Source organism: Dermacentor albipictus, chromosome 7 (assembly GCF_038994185.2).
Source record: "Dermacentor albipictus isolate Rhodes 1998 colony chromosome 7, USDA_Dalb.pri_finalv2, whole genome shotgun sequence".
NCBI lineage: Eukaryota > Metazoa > Arthropoda > Arachnida > Ixodida > Ixodidae > Dermacentor > Dermacentor albipictus.
This window is the reverse complement of record NC_091827.1, coordinates 35,061,754-35,085,453: the sequence shown is the minus strand read 5'-3', so window position 1 is coordinate 35,085,453 and position 23,700 is coordinate 35,061,754. Positions and strand designations below refer to the sequence as shown.

The 23,700-nt window shown below is 46.7% G+C and overlaps 3 protein-coding genes across 5 annotated transcripts in view; 2 read left to right on the top strand and 1 right to left on the bottom strand.

Annotated features, from left to right (window-relative positions):
* Positions 1-660: 660 nt before the first annotated feature.
* On the bottom strand, positions 661-16,143 carry l(1)G0004 (lethal (1) G0004). Of its 3 annotated transcripts, none has more exons than XM_070521888.1 (8): positions 16,031-16,143; positions 15,444-15,604; positions 13,460-13,609; positions 12,528-12,611; positions 10,930-10,990; positions 8,717-8,834; positions 1,411-1,481; positions 661-905 (listed from the first exon to the last, which is right to left on the bottom strand). In XM_070521888.1, exons 2-8 carry the CDS (start codon positions 15,591-15,593, stop codon positions 838-840), a joined length of 702 nt encoding a protein of 233 aa, XP_070377989.1. In that variant the 5' UTR covers positions 15,594-15,604; positions 16,031-16,143; the 3' UTR covers positions 661-837. The 3 variants fall into 3 exon arrangements, with proteins under 3 accessions (XP_070377989.1, XP_070377990.1, XP_070377988.1); XM_070521889.1 differs by lacking the exon at positions 16,031-16,143 and adding an exon at positions 16,002-16,025; XM_070521887.1 differs by lacking the exon at positions 16,031-16,143 and adding an exon at positions 15,787-15,942.
* Positions 3,789-6,738, top strand: LOC139047373 (uncharacterized). Its single transcript, XM_070521197.1, has one exon. The coding sequence runs from the start codon at positions 3,990-3,992 to the stop codon at positions 6,279-6,281; it is 2,292 nt and encodes a 763-aa protein (XP_070377298.1). The 5' UTR covers positions 3,789-3,989; the 3' UTR covers positions 6,282-6,738.
* Positions 16,144-16,333: 190 nt separating the features above from the next.
* Positions 16,334-23,700, top strand: part of LOC139047799 (solute carrier family 25 member 32) — a 30,085-nt gene continuing 22,718 nt past the window's right edge. Inside the window, exon 1 of the mRNA XM_070521886.1 lies at positions 16,334-16,895. Within this exon, the coding sequence (XP_070377987.1) occupies positions 16,733-16,895 (163 nt within the window). The 5' untranslated portion in view covers positions 16,334-16,732. The remainder of the gene's footprint in view (positions 16,896-23,700) is intronic.

Sequence of the window (23,700 nt, the reverse complement as noted above, 5' to 3'; positions counted from 1 at the left end):
TAGCCTGCGCGCAGCTTGGCTTTTGACTCAACTGAATTTATGAGAAGGAAAATGCAGCTGGTCTGCAAGAAATGCACAGAAGGCTTAAAATAAATTGTTACCACCTTGGTTCTTTGAAGGTGCACTGGGATCCGATGCCAAGCTTTCTTTTTAATCGTCATGCCCATCGGAACAATTCTGCCTTTCTCGTGAATCCACCTAAGGAACCTGGGTGCAGCAGTAAAATAATGCAGTACGTCAAAAGGCATAACACATCCTTCGCCTTCCTTTTGAAAGAGTAACGAGATTAGCAAAAGATACCCAATTTTTTAAATTTAAAGTAGGAAAGGCAGAGAGGTTAGCCTTAACTAGTGTGCTCTGGCCTCCTAGCCTGCACAGGAAGAAGAGAAGGGGAAGAAAAATAAGGGACAGATGATGAAGAGGACAGATTAGACAGATGCTGGGCGCATTATCTTGCAAGCACTGTTAATGACACGGGCCCACTTCGATGTCGTGGAAACGTTCCAGAACATTCAGATCCAATTCAGATTTTTGCATATCCCATCAAGCGATCAAAAACAGACGGGAGAGTAGGTCCTTAAGGACTTGCTGAACATTGATAGGCATCAGAAGATACACACTGGATATCATCGTAGTGGAGCAATAAATATAGCACAAATGTGAAACCACCTTCCACAAATTTTAATCTCAAGAGCCTCCTCTCCCAGCAGCTGCCGTTTCTTTTGCAGAAGCGGCGGAAGAGCCATTCCACTTCCTGCTGGTGTGGTGGTAGCAGATCTTGGGACTAGCTTCTTTTAGGTACCTATGTTGTCACACAACTAAATTCACACAAATAAATTAGAACCTTTCTCCTATACGGTTTGCCAGTTGCCGCATCGTTCCATAGACCTTCGATGGTGGTTTGCCTGCAGGGAAAGAAAGAGAAGAGAGTTCCATTAGCTAGAGAACTCGACAAATTTTGTCCCAACTTTCAAGAAGCATGTTGCGTACAATGTGTCGCGTACACTCTATTTCCTGTACTTCTTGAGATGTGGTATCTGTCAATGTTGGACCGCAGTCAGCAAGCTAACGTGCCAATCACACGTTATCACACCGAACGCATGGTCATGTTAGCGACAGCCCAAAGTGTGTTTATGTAATCTGTTGTTGTCATAATGCTACATTTGCACAAGTCACCAAGAGGTACCACACTTACGTGTGTACTGCCGAGATGGACGTGCTTGCGGACTTTTTTAACCAATATAACTTTTTGTGCTTGTAATGAAGGTATTTCCATGTCTGATGCGGTTTTATTACGACTATGCGTGACTGTATTAAAAAATGCTATTGGACATACATGCAAAAGACACGCAATTCAGTGCTAAGACTCACAAATTACTTGTAAAATCATCAACAATTCTCTTCACTCACCAAGGACTAAATTGCAGATGGCAGTCCGCGCCGCCCTGATGTTCTGGTAAGAGCCAAGGATGTGTATTTTGCTGCATGAAATGAGCAACAATGTAAGACAACATGCTGACATGCAGGAGGCATGGCAGAGCTTTAATGCACACATAAAAGGACATATAGCTTTGGTGAAACACACTAAATAAAAATTCACCTATTACACTTGAAGCAGATCATAACGAAATGGGATATAACGTAACAATTGATAGAATTAAACTTCGTTAAACCATAATCTCTTAAACAGTAGTTCCGTTTTAAAAGTAGTAAAGTCAAATCCCCAACCCAGCGGCCACTGAACATAATGTGTTTTGTATCTGTATAAACCGTACCAGCTTACTGCTTACATATTGGCTAACACGTAGTGTTTCCACTTTTCGACGCGCAAACACGGTGGTACATCGTCTCCATCGGGCGGCCCGGCAGAACAACAAGCCTTAGAGATCACAATGGCCTCCAAGTGCCTTGTGTGTGAAGTCCCATCAACATCATTTTGGCACCGTGCCAGAGAGCGTTGTGGCATCGTGCCGAAGCTCAGATAAAAAAAGACGCCGGGTGCTCAGCATAGAAGAAAAATTAGACATTGTTCGTGCTATCGAACGTGACACAAAGAAGTCGACACTGGCACACGACATGGGTCTACTGATGACTACAGTGTAGGCATTTGGAATGCGAAGAAGTTGCTCGGCAGCGCTGCTGCGAACCCAAAGAGATGTCGGCTACGAGGTTCGACTTTTCAACATCGTTGCCTCTGTTGTTGCCGAAGAGTCGCCTAGCGACAGTGATGAGGACAACACGGGAAGCGACAGCACGGGTGATTCAGGCCCGACAGTGGCAGAAGCTGCGCATTACGTCAGTCTCATGAATGCAATCGTTGTGACGAGAACAGCACCCCGCAATGAAAAAGGCGCCCACGATTTCTGCAACGCTACTGCGCCCATGCACGGAGAATATGCAACGCCGAGGAATCAGCCATGCGAGTGTTTGCCGAGAAGAGGGGGCTGACCGAAAAGCTGGTTCGCAGGTTCAGTAAGTTTGAGGCCTTGGTCGTCGCCGTTAGGCCCTTATGGCATCAAAGGAAAATAACACTTTTGTTGTGCGAAGTCAATAAATACTGCATGTCTTTTTCTTCTTTTATCGCACTCCGAGTTCCGTTTCTGACAGGTAAGTGGACGATTTCATGCTATTTTGGTTAAGCACTAGTACCGTTTAGTACATACTTTTTCCCGAGCTCCGGCCAACTACGGTTTAACGAGGTTTCACTGTACCACATTTGTGCCTCGTTGCAGTGAAGTTGAAGAGGATGCCAAAATTACTTTGTTATATAGACTTGTACCTGTGTAGTCCTAGAACATAATATGAGCTTATCAGTGCTTGTATAGTAGCTAGGTGTTCCTTCAAGTTATATCACAGGCTCAAGCAGTAAGGGTCTTGTTTGTAGAACATGGCTGCTGCTTATGGCATGACCATGCGGGCACCGTATCTTGAAAGCAATCTGCAACGTGGCCAAAGTGCATGCCCGCGTGGACCTTATCTTCAAAGCGATCTACGATGTTTGCAGGATGTGCATAGTGCCGGTAGCTTCGTATGCGAAATGCTTTCTATGTTTCGTGTTCGCGTTGAAGCGACAGCTATACAAATGTCAGTTTGCTCGTTGTTACTGCCGCAATTCCTCACTCCAGCATTTTTCAGCGACTCTCCGCGGTCACTAAGCAAGATGTGTTCATGTTCACCTGTGCACGCATGACACTGTACTTGTTAATTTAGGTAGCGAGCGAATGTTTACACATTTATACGGCCGATAAAACTACTATCCTTACTTCGTATAGCTATCTACTGATTTGCTATTGCAATTAATGCTTCGCTTTTCGGGTGAAACTGTGACATTCTTTTTTGTTCTCCACTCCAGTCGGCACGACGAACGCGCGTATAGCCCAAGAGCCTCCTCGACATTGGGCACATCGGACCACGTTGGTTGTGTTGCAACGCCAGTTACTTAAGGGGGGAAGCGGGGATCAGATCGCGATTTTCGCGAAAAAAATCGATTTTTGAAAAGTACGCTTTTCAGAATCTACAGCATCATTTCTATCTTGTACTGAAATATTTCACCGAAAAACAAACTCTAAGCACTTAAAATAAATATATTTGTCGGTGCCGGCGTCCACGAATCCGCCCGAAATCGCGAAAAAGCCGCGAAGTTCAACGCGCGACTGCTCGGCTTTCCCGCCACGGAGCGCCGCCATTTTGGTATCGTTGGAAAGCCCGACTCTTTGACTCTTTGTCCCAGCCCTTCCCTTCCTCCCCTGCCAGCCAGCAAGCGCACAAAAAAAGAAAAACAGGAGAGTGGCAGCACGGAGCAGCCAATGGCTGCCGCGCCCCGATTGGCTCTGCGCCGCGGCTCGTTGTAAGGCGCCTCCTCATTGGTCGACGCCGCGCCCTAATGGCGGCCGAGGCAAGGAGCGCAAGGAGCGTCTGCTTTTGTCCGCTGCTGGGAAGGCTTTCTGGACTTTCCTTCTCTTGTGTATCGAGGACGTCGACCACGTGCAATGGATCCGCGCACGTTCGAAAAGAAGTACCGGACGAAGCATGCCTACGGGAAGCGGAAACGCAAGCCCGTCACAGCAAGGAAGAAGCTGCGATTGTCAGCAGGTGGTTCGGCCGAGCCGAGCGTCCGTTCAGAATCGGCGGAGTACGCGCCCAACGTGCTGTGCGATCTCTCGCCCAACGTGCTGCGGGATCTTGCGCCGAGTCGAGCACCAGCCAGCGATAGTGAGACGAACCATGACCTTTTGCCGTCGAAGCGCGGGCGCAGTGTTACTTCACCGGTGACGATCGACATGCCAGTGAGTCTCGCCGTACGCGAGCGTCCCGTCGCAAGTTCGTCCAGCACCGATCACGGAGTGAGCTTGCAGCGGTCATCGCCGCCCGACTGCAGAGCATCGGAGACGCGCTTCCGCGGTGAGTCGTTCAACGCCGAGATGTCTCCGCAGCCAACAACCGCCAGTGAAGGCAGTCCCATGCCATCGACGAGTTCCGGCGCTTCGACGGAGCTGCAACGCGGGCGCACGCTCGCTGCCGCGGATGCGCCGGCGGCCGACCTTGCCGCTCATCGCAGTGTTGACTGTTCGCCCAGTGAACGTCGCACTATTCAAGCTCACCTGGAAACACGATTTGTGTCCGCGGAAACTGCAGAACTGCAAGCGTCGAGAGTTCGCGAATCGCTTCGCGCGGTTTCAGCAACGGAGCGCAAGTTCGGGCTGACTGGCTCACAGGAAAATGCCATTCCCGCACCTCCAGAAGAGGAGTTTATGCTTGTTCAAGTTGCTGCTTTGAACTCGCTGATTGGTTCCCTGCTTTGCCCAACTTGTCAGCAGCCCGGCCTAGCAGTGCACCGCGAGACTGAACTGGGACTAGCTGTGAAGATGGTACTTTCATGCATTTCCTGTGGTAGTACCCTACAGTCTGAGTGGTCCTCACAAAGGAAGAGCGGCTCTAGAGCTTTCGAGGTCAACATCAGAGCTATGCAAGCAATAAAGAGCATTGGGAAAGGACCAACTGCTCTTAATGACTTCTGGGCCACCATGAATGTCTCGCATCGTGGGTTACACCACAAAACATATGATGGGCACCTCAAAAAGACTTTCAAGCCTGCCGCAGCGGCAGCTGCACACAACATCTTCACAGAGGCTGTAGAGGCAGTGAAAAAGGTGTACACTGAAATGGAGACAACATTTTCAAAGAACATAACAGTAGTGTATGATGGCACATGGTTGACACGCGGCCACAGCTCCCATACCGGCGTAGGCTGTATAATTGATTTCCATACAGGGCTTGTGTTGGACTGCATAGTTCTGTCCAACTTCTGCCTTGGGTGCAGCCGACAGCCAGCAGAAAGTGACCCCAACTATGCTGAATGGAAGCAGCAACACCAGTGCCAGAAAAACACTGATGTGAATTCTGGAAGAATGGAGGTTGAGGCTGCACTACAGCTCTTCAGGCGCTCCTTGAGCAGAAATGATTTACGGTACACAAATATAGTTTGTGATGGGGACAGCCGCATGTTTCGCACCCTATGTGATGAAGAAGTTTATGGTTTTGTGCAGCTATCTAAAGAGGACTGCATAAATCATGTTAAAAAACGAATGGGGGCTGCACTTCGCTCTTTGGTGGCCAAGGCAAAGAAAGGAGAGCCACTAGGTGGAAAGGGGGGCCTGACACAGCAGCTCATCAAAAAACTGACGAACTACTATGGCCTTGCTCTGCGGAACCACTCAGAAGTCGAGGAAATGCAAAGGGCAGTAATGGCGACGTACTACCACATCACATCAACAGATGATGAACCCCATCATGAGCTGTGTCCCCCTGGCCCCCTTAGCTGGTGCAACCACCGATCAGCTGAGGCAGAAGGGCAGCCAGCACCAGCTCACAAGTACAAGCTTTCAGCTAAAGTTGCTGAAGCACTCCTGCCTGTGTACCAGCGCCTCTCAGACCCTCAGTTGCTGGCCCGGTGCAGAGGAGGCAAAACTCAAAACGCGGCTGAGAGTCTCCATTCAGTGATATGGTCACTAGTATCAAAAGACCAGCATGCCTCACTGTTTGCCGTGGAAACAGCAGTGCACGAGGCAATTTCAAAGTACAACTCGGGCAGTCTGAAAGCTTATTCAGACCTGTGCACAACATTGGGCCTGCGCCCCGGTGCCCTCTCTCTTCAGCGGGCTGTCGAGAAAGACTCCCAGCGAATGAAGAAGGCACGCAAAGTCCATCTCCTGAAAGGACAGAGGGCTAAGAAGTCACCTGCTGCCAAGGACACCAAGTTTTACAATGCAGGAGCATTCTAGACAGTGTGTGCCAGTATGGAACTTTGAGGCTTGTTTTCTCAAAAGTTTGTTTTGGGCTTATCACCTCGCTCGTGGAAAGCATAGCACGGCAATGGGAGCACGGATTTTAATCCTGTTTGTTTTGCTGCAATTGCTGAAGTGTGCCTTATGTCAAGACAGTCTCAGATTTACCATTTAGCCTCACCATTTTTTTATTACACAATAATTGGAGCATGATACATTCTAAACATAAAGAGAAGGTGCATACTATATCGTTTAGAAGAAGAGCAGAGAAATTTAAAAAGAAATTAAGAGAATCTTGACTTAGACTATACTTCTTAGTAACTATTAAAAACATTTACAGACCCATAACCCATTTTGCTGTCACGCTAGGCTTTCCACGAGCAAGCAACATGTGAGCAATATATAAATAATGATAAAATAAAAACTACTGAAGATATTATTGTGAAACTTTGCAGCTGTCTGTTTGATGCTATTTCGAACCTGTATGCCAAATTTCATCACTCTAAGATAAAAAATGAAAAAGTTTGTTCCGATCCCCTCATCCCCCCTTAAACCCCGACCGGCGTTACTACTGGGTAGCGTGGTGTTGTCGGCAGGCTGCAGGTGTCTAGTAGACCATGGCGACCAGGCAGGGGCAAGACGATTTCTAGTGCAAAACTTGCACTGTTTATTCCAAGGTTGGTGAAGGATATAAAAGGGAATATTAATAAGATACATTGTGGGGCCACTTAAATAGGCCCGCTAAAATCGTAAGCGGGATTTTTCTCCCATCGTCATGTGACATGTACCGAGTCTTGTCCGTGATGGGCGGCTGCTCCCTCTGTCCTGGGCGACGTTGCACATGCTTGCCTCCGCTGGCGGCAACCCGTGGGTCCAGTTTGGTTCGCGGAAAGCGGCCCTCCCTCCTGTCATGCATACACGCAAAGGGGCCCGAAATCACTGTGGGGTGCCCGCCAGACCGGCAACCACTCGAGACACCCATAGCAAAGTAGGGATCCATCCTCCGTTTTGATTAGGCATGGTCTTTTGATCATCCTTTTTGCATGGGGTGTTACACGCCAACCGTAACACTGGTTACGTTGGCTGTGCCAGTGCTTCGAAGTATAGACATTGTTGTTCATGCCGACGTGAACTAGCGTCTGTGTGCTTGTGCTCACGCCTTGTCAAACTATATATGCACCTTAACTGAGCAATTTCTTTCAGACTCGTTACAGTCGCCGACCGATTTTCCGGACTCCAAAAATTCGGACATGCCCGATTATTCGGTCAGCTTCGTGGCACCGCCGTTCTCCCCATAGACCATAATGTATAACAACTGCCGAAAGTTCGGACACCTTCCAACCTCTCGTCTGATTTTTCGGACACTCCTTGAGCAAACTCGATCGAGGGCACCATGCACAGACTCTGACCGGCGCATAGTTCGACTTGCTGAAGGCCACTTTTGTTTTGAACAGAGCCTCCTTGCTGCCCCACGAAGTGGCGCTACTGGAAATCCCCGCTCATCATCATCGTTTCTGCTGGTTTGATAGAGTGGCCGTACAGCAGTTCCGGTTTCAGCTTAGTAAGCCATCTCAAGACAATCCAGCAGCTGATTTGTTTCTTTCGCACACGATGCTGCGAGCAGGCCACGTTTTTCGTTTGTGCGACTGGTGTCGGCACGGTAGTGTTTGCTTTGTGTGTTGTGTCGAGGTTTCGGTGTTCCAACGAGGCGTACGGAAACATTGCGTCAAGTGTCTAATGGCGCCGACAGTGCCCACGCAGACTGCGCTGGGGAATGCCGGCAAGCGGGTGCCGGGAGGCCTAAGATTTGTCGCCTTCCAATGTGCTCCCTACTGATGCGGAATGTGTTCTGCCGAGACCTGCGCAGTGGTTGCATTGCGATTCCGGACACCGTCTCATTTGACAGTTGCACAGGTGCTGACACTGCTGTACTGACATGCGCAGAACTCGACGACGGCGAGATCATTCGTCAGGTTTCTGCTGCACCCATTCCCTATGCTGCACCGCCGGACGATGACTCCGAGTCAGATGATGACGCACCATGTGCTACGCTGCCCTCGCATGCGGAGCGTGCACAAAGAGTGACTGTGCTTTCAGCCGCCTATAGTGACCGTTCGACCCTCTCCGAGATTCAGGCTTATCTGATTGCGCGCAAACGGAACAACATGCAACGGCGCACTCACGATTTCTTCAAGCCTACTGCCGAGCCCGAATAAGTGCGTGGAAATAAAGGATTTCATTTTTTTTTTAATCTGCTTTTTCGGAACCCTGTTTATTCGGACATTTCTGCAGTCCCCGTGAGGTCCGAATAAACAGTCGGCGACTGCAGTTCGAATCTAGTATAATTCGAATTTTCGTTGCATCCCCACGGAATTCAAATTAATTAGGTTTTACTGTTGTATACTGTGAGAAGTACGCCAAATGAGGCTCACCTGTCAGCAAGGACAATACGAGTCTTTGTGACATTTTCGATGGTGAACTTCGTTCGGCCACCCTTTCCTGCCAGTCGCCCGATGCATCTGGCTAAGTGGTCCCCTTTGAGAGGCTTCACTGCAAAGCAAAAAAAACAATGGGAATAAAACACTGGTGCTTGTTAACCATTCACTTACACAAAGCAACATCAATGCAGAAAAAGCAAGTGTTCTGCAAACAATGTGCAAGTCGTCTGATGACAACCGGAACCTGCTCAAATTTTTTTTCTACACACCAAGCTGTTAACACGAGTTCCCCGTTGTCAATGAACACACAGAGGCAACAATCAATGCTCACAGCCAATTTGCTAATACCAATACTGGATTACATGCCTTTCAAACATTGATGAGCACTGACTAAAAAAATAATAATGGTAAAGGGGCTTGGACTCGGGGAGCTGGACACTTGCACCTAGGCCCTCGAGCAAAATGTGAAGTGCAAACATAATCCTTTAGTTCAACCTGCACACTGACAAGCTGTGCCTACTGTGTGAACATGATAATGACCAGCCTAATGCCATGCTGCCCAATGTTGCAAGTGACTGCAATGACAAAGGTTGCATGTCATACCATCGCTTGTTGCAATGGGCGAGTGTGAAACACTCCCGCGACATCAACCATTGCAAAACTTCTAGTGTACTGAAGTACAATGCTGACAAAAAGCCTGTAAACTAATTTTCTGTGCTGCTGGTATTGTAGATGATGACAATATCTGAATAACAGTACTCTAAAACTACATTCATTCCAGGAAGTGAATTGTTTCATTCCTTGTAAGGAAAAACGAATTAAATTTTTTGTATTAGCTATGTAGCCCTTGTGTCAAGTCTTTATGCAAATTCCACAACTATTCAAACTATTCTCTCCGACTTTTGCTTCGCACAACCCTATAAGCACACCGTATTCTAAGGCATTCCCAAATCTAATGCACACCCAATTTTCACGGGCGTTAGAGTAAGAAATGCGCATCTGAGTGTAACATGCCACCGGTTCACAAAAGAAAAATATAGGAAGCTCCTCATGCTATCAGTCAGAAATAATGAGACGTACATAATTTACTTTGACGGATGGGGAACTTTTCATCTTATTAATGAGCTTTCAATATGAAAGTGGTGTGCTGTCGTCACCTTTGCACTTTGTCCACAGATAACCAAGCACACGGGTGGTATTCTCAAGCGATCACATTTAGAGATACGCTACCACCACTTTTGCAAGACATTGCATGGGACTTGTCTGAGACCGACGGCGTTCTTGGCACTGCGCACAGATACCGAGCTTACACCAACGCATCTGGTGCCAAGTTGCACGAAATCTCTCGAAACTGATAGTAATCTCCTAATGTTCTTAGTCGAAAATAGTGCTCAGGATCTCAGTCAAGCAAAAAATGAACCAAAAGCAACTTAACGACAGAGCACCAAGATCGTGCTCTGTCGCCATTTTGTGATGGCGATGACGTTGTGTCTGAAGTCTCTGATGGTAGGCTGCTGCCGATTTTGAGAAGCTAGTTTTGGTTTCGTATCCGATTCTAATGCGCAGGCACGTTACCACCCATTTCCTCAGAAAGAAGGTGCGCATTAGGTTCAGGTAAATTCGGTAGATATCGGCAAGAAACATTTTACATTTACCTCACTGTATCGAGATTCAACTGCGCAATATGAGAGAACTGAATATGAACCTTATGTCACTATGTTTACCATTCCGCCGGAATGTCGCGTTAGTAGCTTTTTCCGTCCTTTTTAAAACCTTTTATAATCTTTAACACTCTGGTCTTGTTGATTACAGAACTTCAGTGAATATACTGTGCAATTCATTCCTTGTTATCATATTGTTTTTTTTTTTACTAGTGACTTGTGAACAGGTAATTTTTTTCACTTCGGTTGCACTTACGGTTGTAGTATGTAAACTGCTATGGTTTTATGGATTTCGTATATTCTATATATATTTTTATGCACTGCACCCATTACTCAATGCCTCACTTTGAAGCATGTAAGGTATTTTAAGTAAATAAATAAGATAGCCCAGCAAGTGTAATCTGGAGTTTGGTTAATCCAACAGAAAAAGAACTTGTAGTACATAGTAAGGCCTGCTACCTGTGACTGCACGCTAAAATCTCGACGCATTAAGGCAACAGCAAGATGCAAATTCCAAGAAAAAGCAAGAATGCAAAACAGGCTCACCATCTTGGATGTCAAAAGACTCAAGAAAGAGCTCATCTAGGCGGACCAAAGCCAGGGCATCCTGCCAGGAGAAGCGACACCAGAAATAGCACAGTCAGCCCAGTGGTCAAGCGTACAAGAGAAAAAGATCAATGAATGCTCAGGTTTAAAAAAAAAAAAAGAAGAGCAAGGGAAAGGAGAAACTGTGTGGCATACAACTAGTCTTTTAGCTTCCCACTTCTATTGTTGCTGCCCGCACAAGAAATTTCAATCTTCCGTGTGACCGGGTTAAGGGGAAGCTTTAGATAACAGCAATCTCAACTCAATCGGTAATTTGAAAAACTTTTTTTAATTGAAGCGTGCGGTTTACAAATTTGTAACATTGTATCAAAAACAGATCTCAGTTGTGTAAACTGTTCCTGTTAGAGCATCTAAACAGAAATCTGATAGATGTTTACAGCTTGCATGGAATAGTAAAGGGAAGGTTTTTACAAAAGGCATACTCGTAAACTAGTGGTACATATTTGAGAGTGGCGTACAGTAAATCAATACTGTCCTTTTTAGGTGTCTTAATAAATGAAGTTTACCGAATTGTGACATCGTTATTTATTAGTGAATCACAGTGCTAAAAACTTGCTACCTCCTTTTTTTTTCAATTTAAATTTTACAAACTTTTGTTTAAAAATATCAATGGCCTAACAAAAAAATATCCCTGCATACACCACATTTTAATTATTATTTTTTTTTGAGACAACAAACTTTACCAAATTCACTAAAGTGAATGCCAAGCAAAATAACTTGTCTATTCCAATACACTTAGATTGACACTCCAGAGGTAAAGCTTCCTTTTAAGAGGCCTGGTAGAACGATGAAGTCAAGAACCAGTTCACCCTATCTGTCTACCATGAAGCAACATAGGAGAGTTGCATAACACGTGTGGCCTGTGCAATATGCTTCGGCTTCTGCTTAGTAACTTCTGGTCTGTCAACGGCTCTGTCTTCAGTTTGATGCGGGGGGGGGGGGGGGAGGGGGCAAAGCCCAGCCTGCTACGTGGGCGAAGTACTGATGTGATCACGTGGAACAGCAATGTGAAAAAATAAAATTGAAATGTAATGCAGAGTGGTGTGTTTCGCCTCATTTTAATGTAAGCGCTGCAGTAAATGGAACGTCCATATTTCCTCTTTCCAAGCTTAAACACAACAAGACTGTGAAACTATATTCAAGAGCACCATCCTGCGAGTGCCTTTCCTCCACAGCCTTCCCTTCATTGCAACAAACAGCTGTCCACAAGTATAGACCTCAACCTGTACCTAGCGACATCACTGGTGCGCAAAATAAAAGCTGGCTTGGGGTGAGATGCATTTGCTGTAGCGTTGTTTTCTGCTTTCCTTTGGACTTCCACGACCCAGCCGTGCAGGGTGGACACTCGGGAGTACTTAGCCACCACAGTCTTAGACTAGAATCAAAGTAGTTTAGTAGAACCCATGTTACAAAATGGACATCTTGTGACATGGCAATGATCTTTAAACAATAATATTGCCGACCAAGAACGTTAGGGACCTACATTCAATCTACAGCGACATAATGCGCAAAATATAAAGCAACGAAATGCGACTCACGTCAACTTCAAAGCCCATGGTGAATGCCCGCACAAAATCGGCAGCCTTCTGCAGAGCACTGGGCTCCCGAGTCTCCTTGCATGTCTGCAAAGATGAGAAACAATTTATAATACTTTCCAGGTGCTGCAAGAGGAGCATAAAGTAACGGGGGGCGTTTAAAGAGATGTACCTAAGCACTACAATCTCTTTAACCAAGCTGGACCAAGCCCAGCGAGCACGCCAGTGGCACCCTGGACTAGTGGCCCCAGCCACGGGACCTCAAATTTTGTTTTATTCTGTTTCTCTCTTTCTCAAGCAAGAACACCATACAGCAATTCATAATATTCATAAATATTGCTAACTGATACAGGCACGTAGAAATCCCACTAACATTGCATGCTCTTAGAGTGTGACAGGACGATGCCTGACAAGCAGTGCAACAATAAACAGTTGGAACAAATTTTAGCACTAAGTGGCATCGCTTATTGTTCGCACATCCTGTTCGCACTATAATGCTCCAAGATTATCAATCCCAGCTAAACATGGTTGCCTAATAAACCAGATACTTGATGGTAAGCGTTTTCTTCATAAAGATAGCAGCACCATCATGCAGCCTCAAACTCAATGTGTCGACATCAGGCAGTGATGAGCTGGAAGTATGCCAAAACACAAGCAACTTATTTGTGGTCCCTCATGTTAACTGCTACACCACTGCTTCTACCCTGGAAAGAACTTTTCGATACACAACACCACACGCTGTTGATGCAACTTCAATCTTTACTGTCAAAAAAGGTGCAAAGCACATAGTAAGTGAAGGCTTTGGATGCTGCCATTGTAGACGTTAGTGAGCATTTCATGCCAACCAATTCGCTCCTTCACTACAACTGGTCAAGCAAAATGCAGATTTTGTGCATCGAGGCTTCCAGGCAACAAAAGCGAACTTCTGAGCTCACCCGAATTTCAACGCAGCGGGACTTCAGGTTGAAACGTATCTGGAGGTGCAGATGCTCTACGACGGGCGTGAAGATCTTGAGCCAGTTCTCCTTCAGCGGACTGTACCGGTGTGCGGGCACGGGAATCTTCCGGATCTCGATCTTGCCTTCCTGCATGGCAGTTATGACTAGTTATGTATGAGAACACACTTCAGGTATGGCACATAAGCATATTGCATTATAGTCAGAAATCACAAGATCAACCACAACTGCTACCTCAACCTGTCAAAGTGGTACAAACTTTGTTAGAGTTAGCCACCCCAAATATAACATGCGGGGTGGCTGAAAACAAAACACAGTAGATACCAATTAAGTTAAAGCACTACACGGCCCAATATACAATCAATACACAATTTTCTTTTTTTCAGTTCTTATCCCAACTACAATGAAAAGAATTTGTGGAGGGCCATGAAATTGGTGAGGTAATGCCAACTTCAGTAAACTGTCAAAAAATGTTCATACATCAAGAGCAGACAAAAGGCCTGACCATTCAAAATGCACTTCAACGGCATTCATTTCCACAAGCAGATCTTACAGTTGAGCTTACTGTTGTTGTGACTGGCATGCCTGGCCAAAGAGCGTAATACAGTGAAAGCTCGTTAATTCGAACTTCAATAATTCGAATTTATGGATAATTCGAACTGTACGATTTGGTCCGGCCAAGCTCCACAGAAGTGTATGTATAAAAAAGTCCGTTAATTCGAACGCGAGAAGGTTCCCTCACGGATAATTCGAACTACGCTCGCCTGGCACATGGCCAGAGAAACGCGCCTACTGCCTACACACAAGGCTGTATTGCCTCCGAAACGGAGAGAATGGCGAGAGAAGGCAAAATCGGAAAAAAATCTAACCGATGCGGGGTCAGCCAGAAGGCAGCGGCAGCTGCCGCCTCTCCGTTCTACGTAACCTCCGAGACTTCATGCCCGTTGCGAATCTCGGAGGCTTTGCAAATCTTGTACAGCTGCTAATGTTGTGCGGAGATGGCACGGCAAGCGCCATCGTAACACAGCGAATCAAGTACGTCGCAGCTGCGCTTGCAATCAAGAACCAACGAATCAGGGCCTTCGCCACCTTCACATGTTCAGCGTCTTTGTCTCGGCAGTCTTCATCGGTTGTGCACGTCTGTTTTCAGCTTAGGAGGTATCGGCCATCGCGATTCATTGTGATGGTGTTAAGCCTCAGCTAACGTTCGTTTCGGTGGACATCGGTAGTGTGGCACAGTCGGACCCAGAGCTTCGACTTCAAGATGGCGTGTGCCCGCGGCAGACGCCATCTTTTTCTGACATGCCAAATTTCTGTTGCTCTCCTTCACTTTCGTTAGTTCGAACTTTCGTTAATTCGAACTGAAGCGGCTTCCCCTTGCGGTTCGAATTAACGAGCTTTTACTGTACATGCATTCAAAACATAGCATTTACAGTTTAGATGAATTGCTGTTGCCCCCCCCTCTTAATATTATAACATTAAGCCATTACGATTAATGACCTAGGGACACGCCCCCGTGTTGATGGGGTATGGTAAAGCAACTTTCCTGGAATTTCGACTGGCGCTAGCGTGATTCGTTTAGCGTTATTTCTTGTGGTCAAGGTTATACATGCTTTTGCCACTAGCCTTTCTTTTTTTCTTTCTCTCTCTAACAATTAAGGAAGCGACCTGGGCAAGTTACACTGGAATCTGCCGGTTCAAGCGGTTTTCTGTCCCTATCCCATGTCCAACTACTCAAAACCCACAAGGAAAAACCAGCAATACACAGCAGCTTCCGGCCGACAATAGAACGATAACACGGCTAAACGTCATCCTGGGGGAAATGGGTGGAGGGCTTCGAAAAGCAAGTACCGAATCCGACAACATTTCAGAGCGTCTCCACTCCCACAAATATCGCGACGGCTTCCGGTGTATGTGGGTGGAGGGCACATTAGAAAACGAGTTATTTTCGGGCACAGCGCACCAGTTTCTCCTGCTTTGCGGGAGGGTAGAGGGGCCGTCCTTTTTTGGGTTCATCGTCGTCAACAGCCATCTTGCGCTTGCGGTTGGCCCGGCGTTGGACAAGCTTGAAGCCGTCGCCGACCATCTTTGAGGGTTCTGTCGTCTCGGGCATGCTGAAGTCTCCTGCGATGCAAGACACAAAATGGTGTCACGGGGCACGTCAAACCGACACTCAGGAAAGCGTGTCAGTGACTGACATGCTTTCCGAAACCGGACATTGAATCGCGTGATCGTAAGCTCGCCGATTCAAGCGCGGTAACGACGACTTATGAAGACGAATGAGCGAAAGGCAAAGGCGTTCCTACGATTCGAGAATCGCAGGGAAACGAGGAATTCCGAGAGAATCGCGATGTTGTTGACACCACTCAAGCCGGCGTGACCGACAGCGACGCAGATGGTTGGGCTGCGAAGCATCAAGCACTGTTTGCCGGAACGTTACTGTTCGTTCTGTTACGACAGGCTACGCTAAGAAAACATTTTCTTCAACGGGCACGAGCGAGCGGATTCGAAAAATACGCACAAAATGCGCATTCCGGCGCAATCGCTTACCTATGCTTCTCACCACGTGAGAGGAGACGATATAAAGGACTCGCCTAACGCTCAATACGTTCCGCGACGTTTTAGAGGACGCTAGTGTTCATCAATCTTACGTTTATTAAAACAAACGTTAAGACATATTCAAGTGTAATGTTTAATTTTTTATAATGTATAATAATAATACAAATTGTTTGCGTTTACTACGTTGATACAACAAAGAGAAGCGGCAATAGTTATAAAAATAATAACACGTCGCTCGCGCCACAAGTGTCAGAATTTTTGCGTGACGTCACAATTGTTTTTGACAAGCCTTTTTCTGCAGCGAGGGGACACAGGTGTAGGGCATCCGCGTAAAACGAGGGAGGGCGCACCAGAACCAAAGGAAGGGAACGATTCTTCGTACGGAGCGTGCGTACCCCCCTCCGGCAAGCAGGCATCGGCCGGAGAGAGCTTTCGCGTGTGCCGCAGAGTGGTACGCCCGGCGTTAATCTTTGCTCCCATTCATTCGCGCTCCCGTCGTTCGCTCTTGTACGGCGCTGGTAACCAGCGGCCGTACTACACTATGCGCCGTCAGTTTTCACTGACCAAACCCTGCGGACCGAGCTGACCCTCGACAGTCCCCTATTATAATTAGAACATCGCGTGGGTAAAGCACACGCTCTACTAGTACTTCCGACTTCTGCTGTGACGGGAGCCCAATAGAGCCCGACGACCATGAAGGAGTCGGCTGTTGCCAACCACGACCGTCGCTGGCGGACTTCGATGAGCCTCGTGCTGCCCCAGGTGCGGTACGAACACCTCCTGGCCGGCATTTCTGGCGGTGTCACTTCGACCCTGGTGCTGCATCCGCTCGACCTGCTCAAGATCCGCCTGGCAGGTAAGCCGAATTACCGCTGCATCATTCGTCTCAACGCGCGCAGCGCGGCCTTTTCATGTATGTCCCGATTTTTTTTCTCCCACCCTATAAGAACGGCAACGAATATCTCGTCGTCTGCTCCATCATCACAGGGAGCCGGACAAAATGCCCAGAGATCCGCTTGCCACGTCCTTTTCTTTATTTTCCCCGTTCCTCCGAACGTGACGGAGATGTTTCCTTTGGCTCGCCACGCCGGATTACTGTTACTGTTGAGGAAGTATTTTGAGAGTAGCACATGCATTGGCAGACGATCGGCCGTCCGTCACGCCAGCCTGAACTGGTTCTAACTGGTTCATTCCTCGAGCCGGTCAGAAAATACCATGCGAACGTTGTTGCCTGTAATCATCGCAATGACACCGTCGGCCGTGCGCCGCCGCCGCTGCTGCATTGACTGTCGAGAAAGCGCGCGCCGCTCAAAACCAAGCATTAGCGAACGCGTTTAACGTTAGAAAGAATGGGGAGACCTCGTCCTAGTCAGGTTGGATAGCAGACTTCGACGGAACGACTTGACTGAAGGACGCCACGCTCGTTGACACCGTTCTTTCGTTTTTATTTACTTTTTTCTCATTCATTCGGTGCAGAAGTCCTCTCGTGCAATTGCTGGTCTGTCTTGAAGCGGCCTGCATTACCAGCCTAGGGACAACGCAGAATATATATATATATATATATATATATATATATATATATATATATAGTCTTCGCCAGGCACCAGCGTCTTTATAGACGGCATCGAATACCGCGGACGACTGTCATACACTTTCGTCGAAACGAAAAGGCGCGTTGGCGGCGGTTCGCAAAACAGAAGGTGAAAAAAAAAAACAAAAAAAATAAGGGGGAGGGGGGTGACCGAAGAGGGGGTCGGGCTGTGAAAATAACTTCCCCGAAGTGCCACAGACCTCACGAGTCGCAAGCAAAAGCGGCCGCACTCCTGCCTGCCAAGCCTGCTAGCTCCTGCAGCATCCTGTCTCCGCATGTCTCCGTTGCGTCACCCGCTCTTCCATTATCTCTTGGCGACCCATACAGCGTGTTACGAAGTCAGTCGGTCTCTGCGGCGCTGAAAGGCTATCGTTCTCGTTGTAGCTTCTTGTATCGTTTCGTTGTAACTTCAACGAAAGTTCCCTTTTCGTTGCTTCCCGGGATGAGGGGCTTCCGGTTTTGGTTCCGAAGGTTGCACGTGTCGGTTCTTTCGTCACGTTCCGTCAACGCTTGACTGATTGCCGCTGCTTCCGCGGCGCATTGCTGCGTGTACTGATATTTTTCGCGCTCACCTGGCAGAAGAGCAACAGCTGGAGCGTTTTCTCGGAGTTCCTTACCGCGTCTTGGCAGCTGCAGACGATCGATATAGTTGCGGTCGTCTGCTACGTCAGTGGCTAATCGTTTCTCCTTGACATTGAACAGCTCACTCTGTAGCAGATGGAGCTTTAAATGTTTGAAGGTGAGTTAGGGAACGCATTCTGGTGCACCAACCATTTACCTGCGGCACGAAATATCTGCGGGTTTGTAATCGTGCCGTTATACCGCAGTGCGCCTGAACGACCTTTACAGGAACAATGGACGCCGCTATCTGTAAATTCGATTCTTACCTCAAGGAAACGTGTCACGGCTGTATCGTGTCTACACCATTGCGCTATAGACGTGTGCGATTTACCAGCCGTTGCTGGAATCTATCGTGAGAGCACACTTCTTTTTTCTTTTGTTTCCCTTCCGATTCGACGCGTGAGCTTCGAATGGAAACACGCTGGCGTAACATTCTTTGCCCGGTACCACTGTTCCACTCTGCGGTCAGGCGGGTGCCCAAGAATCTTTTCGCATGAACCCGCCGTGCACACCAAGCGCGACGGCCATTGTTCGTTTTTCTTTGCACTGGCGCTTCGTTTCGCAGCCAAGTGAGCGGGAGGGCCTTGGCTTCGATTCAAGGTCAAGTCGCCGATCCTTTCGTGACGTCACGATGACGTCGTCTTCGCCGCTCGCGGCCACCCTCCGCAACTGTCTCCCGGCCGCAGCGGCTGCGCCTTTGATGACGAAAGAACGGGTCGCGTGCACTTTTTATCTTCGTTGCTTGATTCTGTGACCCTGTGGTCGTCGCGTGGCAGCGTTTTTATCGCACTCGCGTAATGTAGACGATGGTGGGGCTGACGCGGAGCGTAATGTTTGTCGCCTGTGCAGCGCACTTATCGGCGTCCCCGGGCGAAATTTTGATTGTGTTTTCGCACCGTCTGGCCTTTCTTTCCTCTTTATATTTTTATTGGGGGGGGGGGGATCGAATTCGAGTGTCCCTCGGCGATTACTTCTTTAGCCACCTACGTAAGCGCAGATAGCGATGGGAATATGGCTCGCGCGACTTGTGGAAAACGTCACCACCCGTTTGGTTGGTTGGCTTTGAATCCGCCGCAAGTTCCGACGGGGCTCTCGGAAAACAAAAATGTGTATCTAAATTACGAAAGAAACAAAAAAGAATTACGCGTGGTGCGTACACAAACACCATTGCTGACGTCATGCGAGGCGGCATAGGAACTGTACTTGGGTTTTTGGTACCAGAAATAAAAAAAAATACAGCGCAAAAAAAAAGCCGCCTCGAACACTACGTACTGTGGAACCAGCTGTAGTGGAGGTGGGACTGGAGTGAAAATTTCGCTCAGTGTGGACGTGGCTTTCAGCTGCTGGGCCAGGAGGTTGGGGGTTCGACTCCCTATAGCTGCCGCGGAGGTCGCATTTCGATTGCAGCGGAACTGAAAAGAAACAAAAATGCGCGCCTGTTCGTACTTTGACGCACGTGAAATAACAGCAGGTGGGCAGAACAAAACAAGCGCATTCCCAGATACACACGGACCGCGGCATACGTGTCACATATCGAGACTGGCTTTGGGAAGCCTAACTCCCATCAATTATCGTTGTTGGCGTCATAGCGCGACTTTTGTGAATGCTGAAAATTGTGCAAAAATGCAAATGTTCTTTCTGCGTCAGTCTTCTTCCCTGCTGTGCTTCAGTGGTTAAATCGGAATTCGTCGTTTGTCATCTAGCCGGTGTTTATCTCCAAGCTTATTTCTTTTTAATTACACATAAAGAAATCTTATAGCAAACTGTTTACCTTTATTTATGACCATGAAGAGTACATTTTTACAGTATACTATATTTCATAACACTCAATTAGTACATTAATTAGTAATTGGCTTTCTGAACTACCCACAGCTGAAAGTTCACTCCAACAATCAAAAATGCTACACATAGGCTATGCCTAAGCCTCCTGTGTGTAGATCAGGTTCTTGAGGTGTACGATGAATGGGGTTTTATAGCAGAAGGGCCAGTGATGTCCTAAGAGTGCCAAGAACTGGTATGGTGGAGTTAATGATATATATGGCATATGTAACATGGCTGTATAGTGCCCTAAAATATTAGCTGTAAAGTACAAAGATATATTGTACATGTATTAATAGTCTGACCTGTCAGGTGAGCTATCAACATAAGCGATGTAACTCAGTAGTACGTATTGCTGAGCTATTCAGTTCAGTATGAACAATTTCAGACTGTAAGATTTATCGCCACTTAGCGCAAAAAGGAAATGAAAGGGGAAGGGAACAAAGTGAGTGCTCACCTTGTCCCCTCCCCTGAAAATCGGCCATTATCAAGGCCCGTGCTTTCTTGATAAAGGTGAGTCTCCAGCTAATTTTAATGTAGATTCCTTGAATTAACCATACAGTTGCCAGGAACTACCCAATGGGCATTCGAACTCCTCTGGACGTCTACTGGACTACCACTTCTGGATATCTTGGTCATCCATAGGACGTCCGCAGATCGCCTAAGGGCGTACGGCGGACATCCACAGGACTAGCAGGCGCATACTAATTGGCAGTCCGAGGGGTGTCCCGTGGATGTCTAGAACGGATATACGGATGTTCCTCGGACGCAAGAATTTCTTTAGGTTTTTATTGCTAAACGTCCGTCAGACATCCGTACGACGAACTGTGGACCATTAAGGGATGTCTGCAGGATGTTCATTTTTATTTAAATGGGCTGAATAGCACAGTTAGCGTAAACATTGGCTTTGTGTAGAATCTGTGCTGCAAAGATGATGCAGTATACTGACATGCACCAATGAAAATACAACTTGCACCCATGGAACAAAGATTCCAAAGCAAGCTAAGTTTACATAAAATGGACAATCACTTTCACAGAAATTTTTATTTATTTCCATTACAAAAACTCGATTTAATACATGGAGAGCCGGTATAGTGATGCAAGTGTTACAAGTACTCAAACACAGAACTGGTCACGAGACAATTGATATACTGCAAACCTGTAACATTCAGAGAAAGAATATGTGACAGTCCTGCATTATAATAAAAGCCAACAACTTATTAGCACAAACTAAGACAAAGTCTGCAGGTGACAGCTTTTACAGCAGTACATTAAAATTTCCAGCCCCCAAGGGCTACAAGAGTGAGATGTGATCACATAATATAAGAGTGTTTACTAAGCACCACTATCGGTAGTATATCTTTAGAAACATCAAGGTGGGCAGGGCCAGGTGTAGCACTTGGGGTACTTCAAAAGCATGGTACACTTCTTTCACTATAGTACGATTATTCTTCACCTTGACATCAGGGAGCATGAGAAAAAAGCTCAGAATGCCACATGGTATACGAGACAGCAACAGAGCGCAGGCATTCACTGTTTCATTGGCGTGAATGAGTCTTGAGGTGAGGCTGCTATCCCCGAAAAAAAAGTTGGCGATCAGTACGCTATCGCGTTTCACTACATTCAGTAATAAGTATACAAGGCACATAAAGGTACTAGCAATCCTCACACCTAAAATATCACACAGCTGAGACATAAATTATCTGGACTGCGCCTTTTTTTTTTTCATATTCTAGCAATACCTTGGAAACGGCAAATGATCCCTCCTTGGTTTACACATGCATATGAACAAAACTATGCAAACAGTAGCTGAAATGTTACAAACTTGCAATGCACTACAAATAAAATACTGTTTCTTCTCAAAAAAGTAAGTCACAGTAAAACAAAATGCAAATAAGAACTGAAACAGTGATTCTCGCTATGTACTAGATAAAAACTCTGGGCTAACAGCAAGAAAACAAATACAACGCTACGCATAAAAGTAAAACGACTAGAAGAGAGCAGACTTTTTGCCGCCAGCAAAGACCAGCATAAATGATAAATACTTCACAGTGAAATAACTATCAAGGAAATTATTGTTTGTAACAAATAAACATAAATCTGGAAGTGACACAGAATGGTTAAATGTGAAATATGTGTAGCATTGACTTGCTACATGCTAGTAGCCCTGCCACCTCTTCCTGAGGAAAAGAAGTAAATAGCAATGAACGGAACGGTTGATATATACTGAAACTGGAGTCCTCATGCAGTACTGCTCAATATAGTGCAGCCTTTCCGACTCACGGCCACATCGTAACACAAAAGAGGCATAATAAAATGTAATCAAACTGTTTCGTAGCCTCACCTTGCAACACACTAGAACTTAGCCATCACTTGAATTGAGATAGTAGTAAGCTTACACTTTAGCATGGTTCCTACAATACCACGTAACATGACAATGGACAACAGGAAGTACACACAAGTGGTACTGTGCATTTATGCATGTTGTGCTGTATGCAAAAGTGTGAACATTTACCAGCTAGTTCAGCTTTCTTTAGTGGTAACACAAACTGCAACGGAAGTAGCCGCATGAGACTGACAAAAATACTGCATTGGAATCGATTACAAAATAATAGAAATATAGTGAGAGGACTACAAGAAAGGAGACATGTCAACAGCAAATCTATTAAGATCGATACACACAAAAAAGGCCGTTCAGAAGCATGCAGCCATGACTTGCGAGAAAGAAAGACTGCAGTGGACTGGCTGCCCTTCACTCATTGAAGTACTCAGTGAAGACAAAATGCCCACTGATGCCTTGATGCCTTCTATTTCACACCCTTTTGTCACTCAGAATCTGAAAAGTGACATAAATATCAGCATTGTAAATCAGTCATTCAATGGAGAAGAAAACTGTGAAAACAATGAATTTAAGCACAAAATTGTGCACAAATAATGTTACAATATCAAATGATCAACTGCAGTCTATGAAGGCACTACTCCAGCCAATACACCAGAAAAGGAATTTTAAAGTCACAAGTATTCTAGCCTGCAGCAGTGGTTCAGTGGTATTGGCGCTCGGCTGCTCGGTCGAAGAACACTCCTGCCCGGTGCACGCAGAATGGAGAAGTTGAAGGGATTTTTTCGTCTCCCGTGCCGCTTTCTCTTCAGCAAATCTCTTGCGAGCTTTCTGCATACTTTACGCGCACTACACCGTATTAATAGTGAGTAGCAGCTCCCAGCAACATATCTGACCGCAAGCAATCGCGTACAGCAGCACCTCCTTGCATATATGCGACTAAAAGAAAGGCGCTCACGCGAACTACTGCGCATATGTGGCCTGTAGACCACACCGACAACACATGGTACAGTATAAAGTCCAGGCACGCTTCATCTTACCTTTACTGCGGGGCCAACCCGGCCAGGAGCTCAGGAGAAAGAAACAACAGTCTTGACCACCTTGCGCAGCCGTAGTGACAACTGAAAATGGCGCCTCCGCACTCACAATAAGCGCGCGAAACGCTCGCCTTCGCGCCTTTTTCGCAGGCCAAGTTTCATCCTAGAGGCCAGCGCTCGCATGGTGCTCGCTTCTCTCCCGGCGGAATGATTTCACCTCCCACAGGTGTACGTATTCGCCGCTTCCCGTCGAGGT

Bases quoted from the DNA above. Each gene is read 5' to 3' on its own strand.
- LOC139047373 (XM_070521197.1), top strand. From the start codon at position 3,990: ATGGATCCGCGCACGTTCGAAAAGAAGTACCGGACGAAGCATGCCTAC.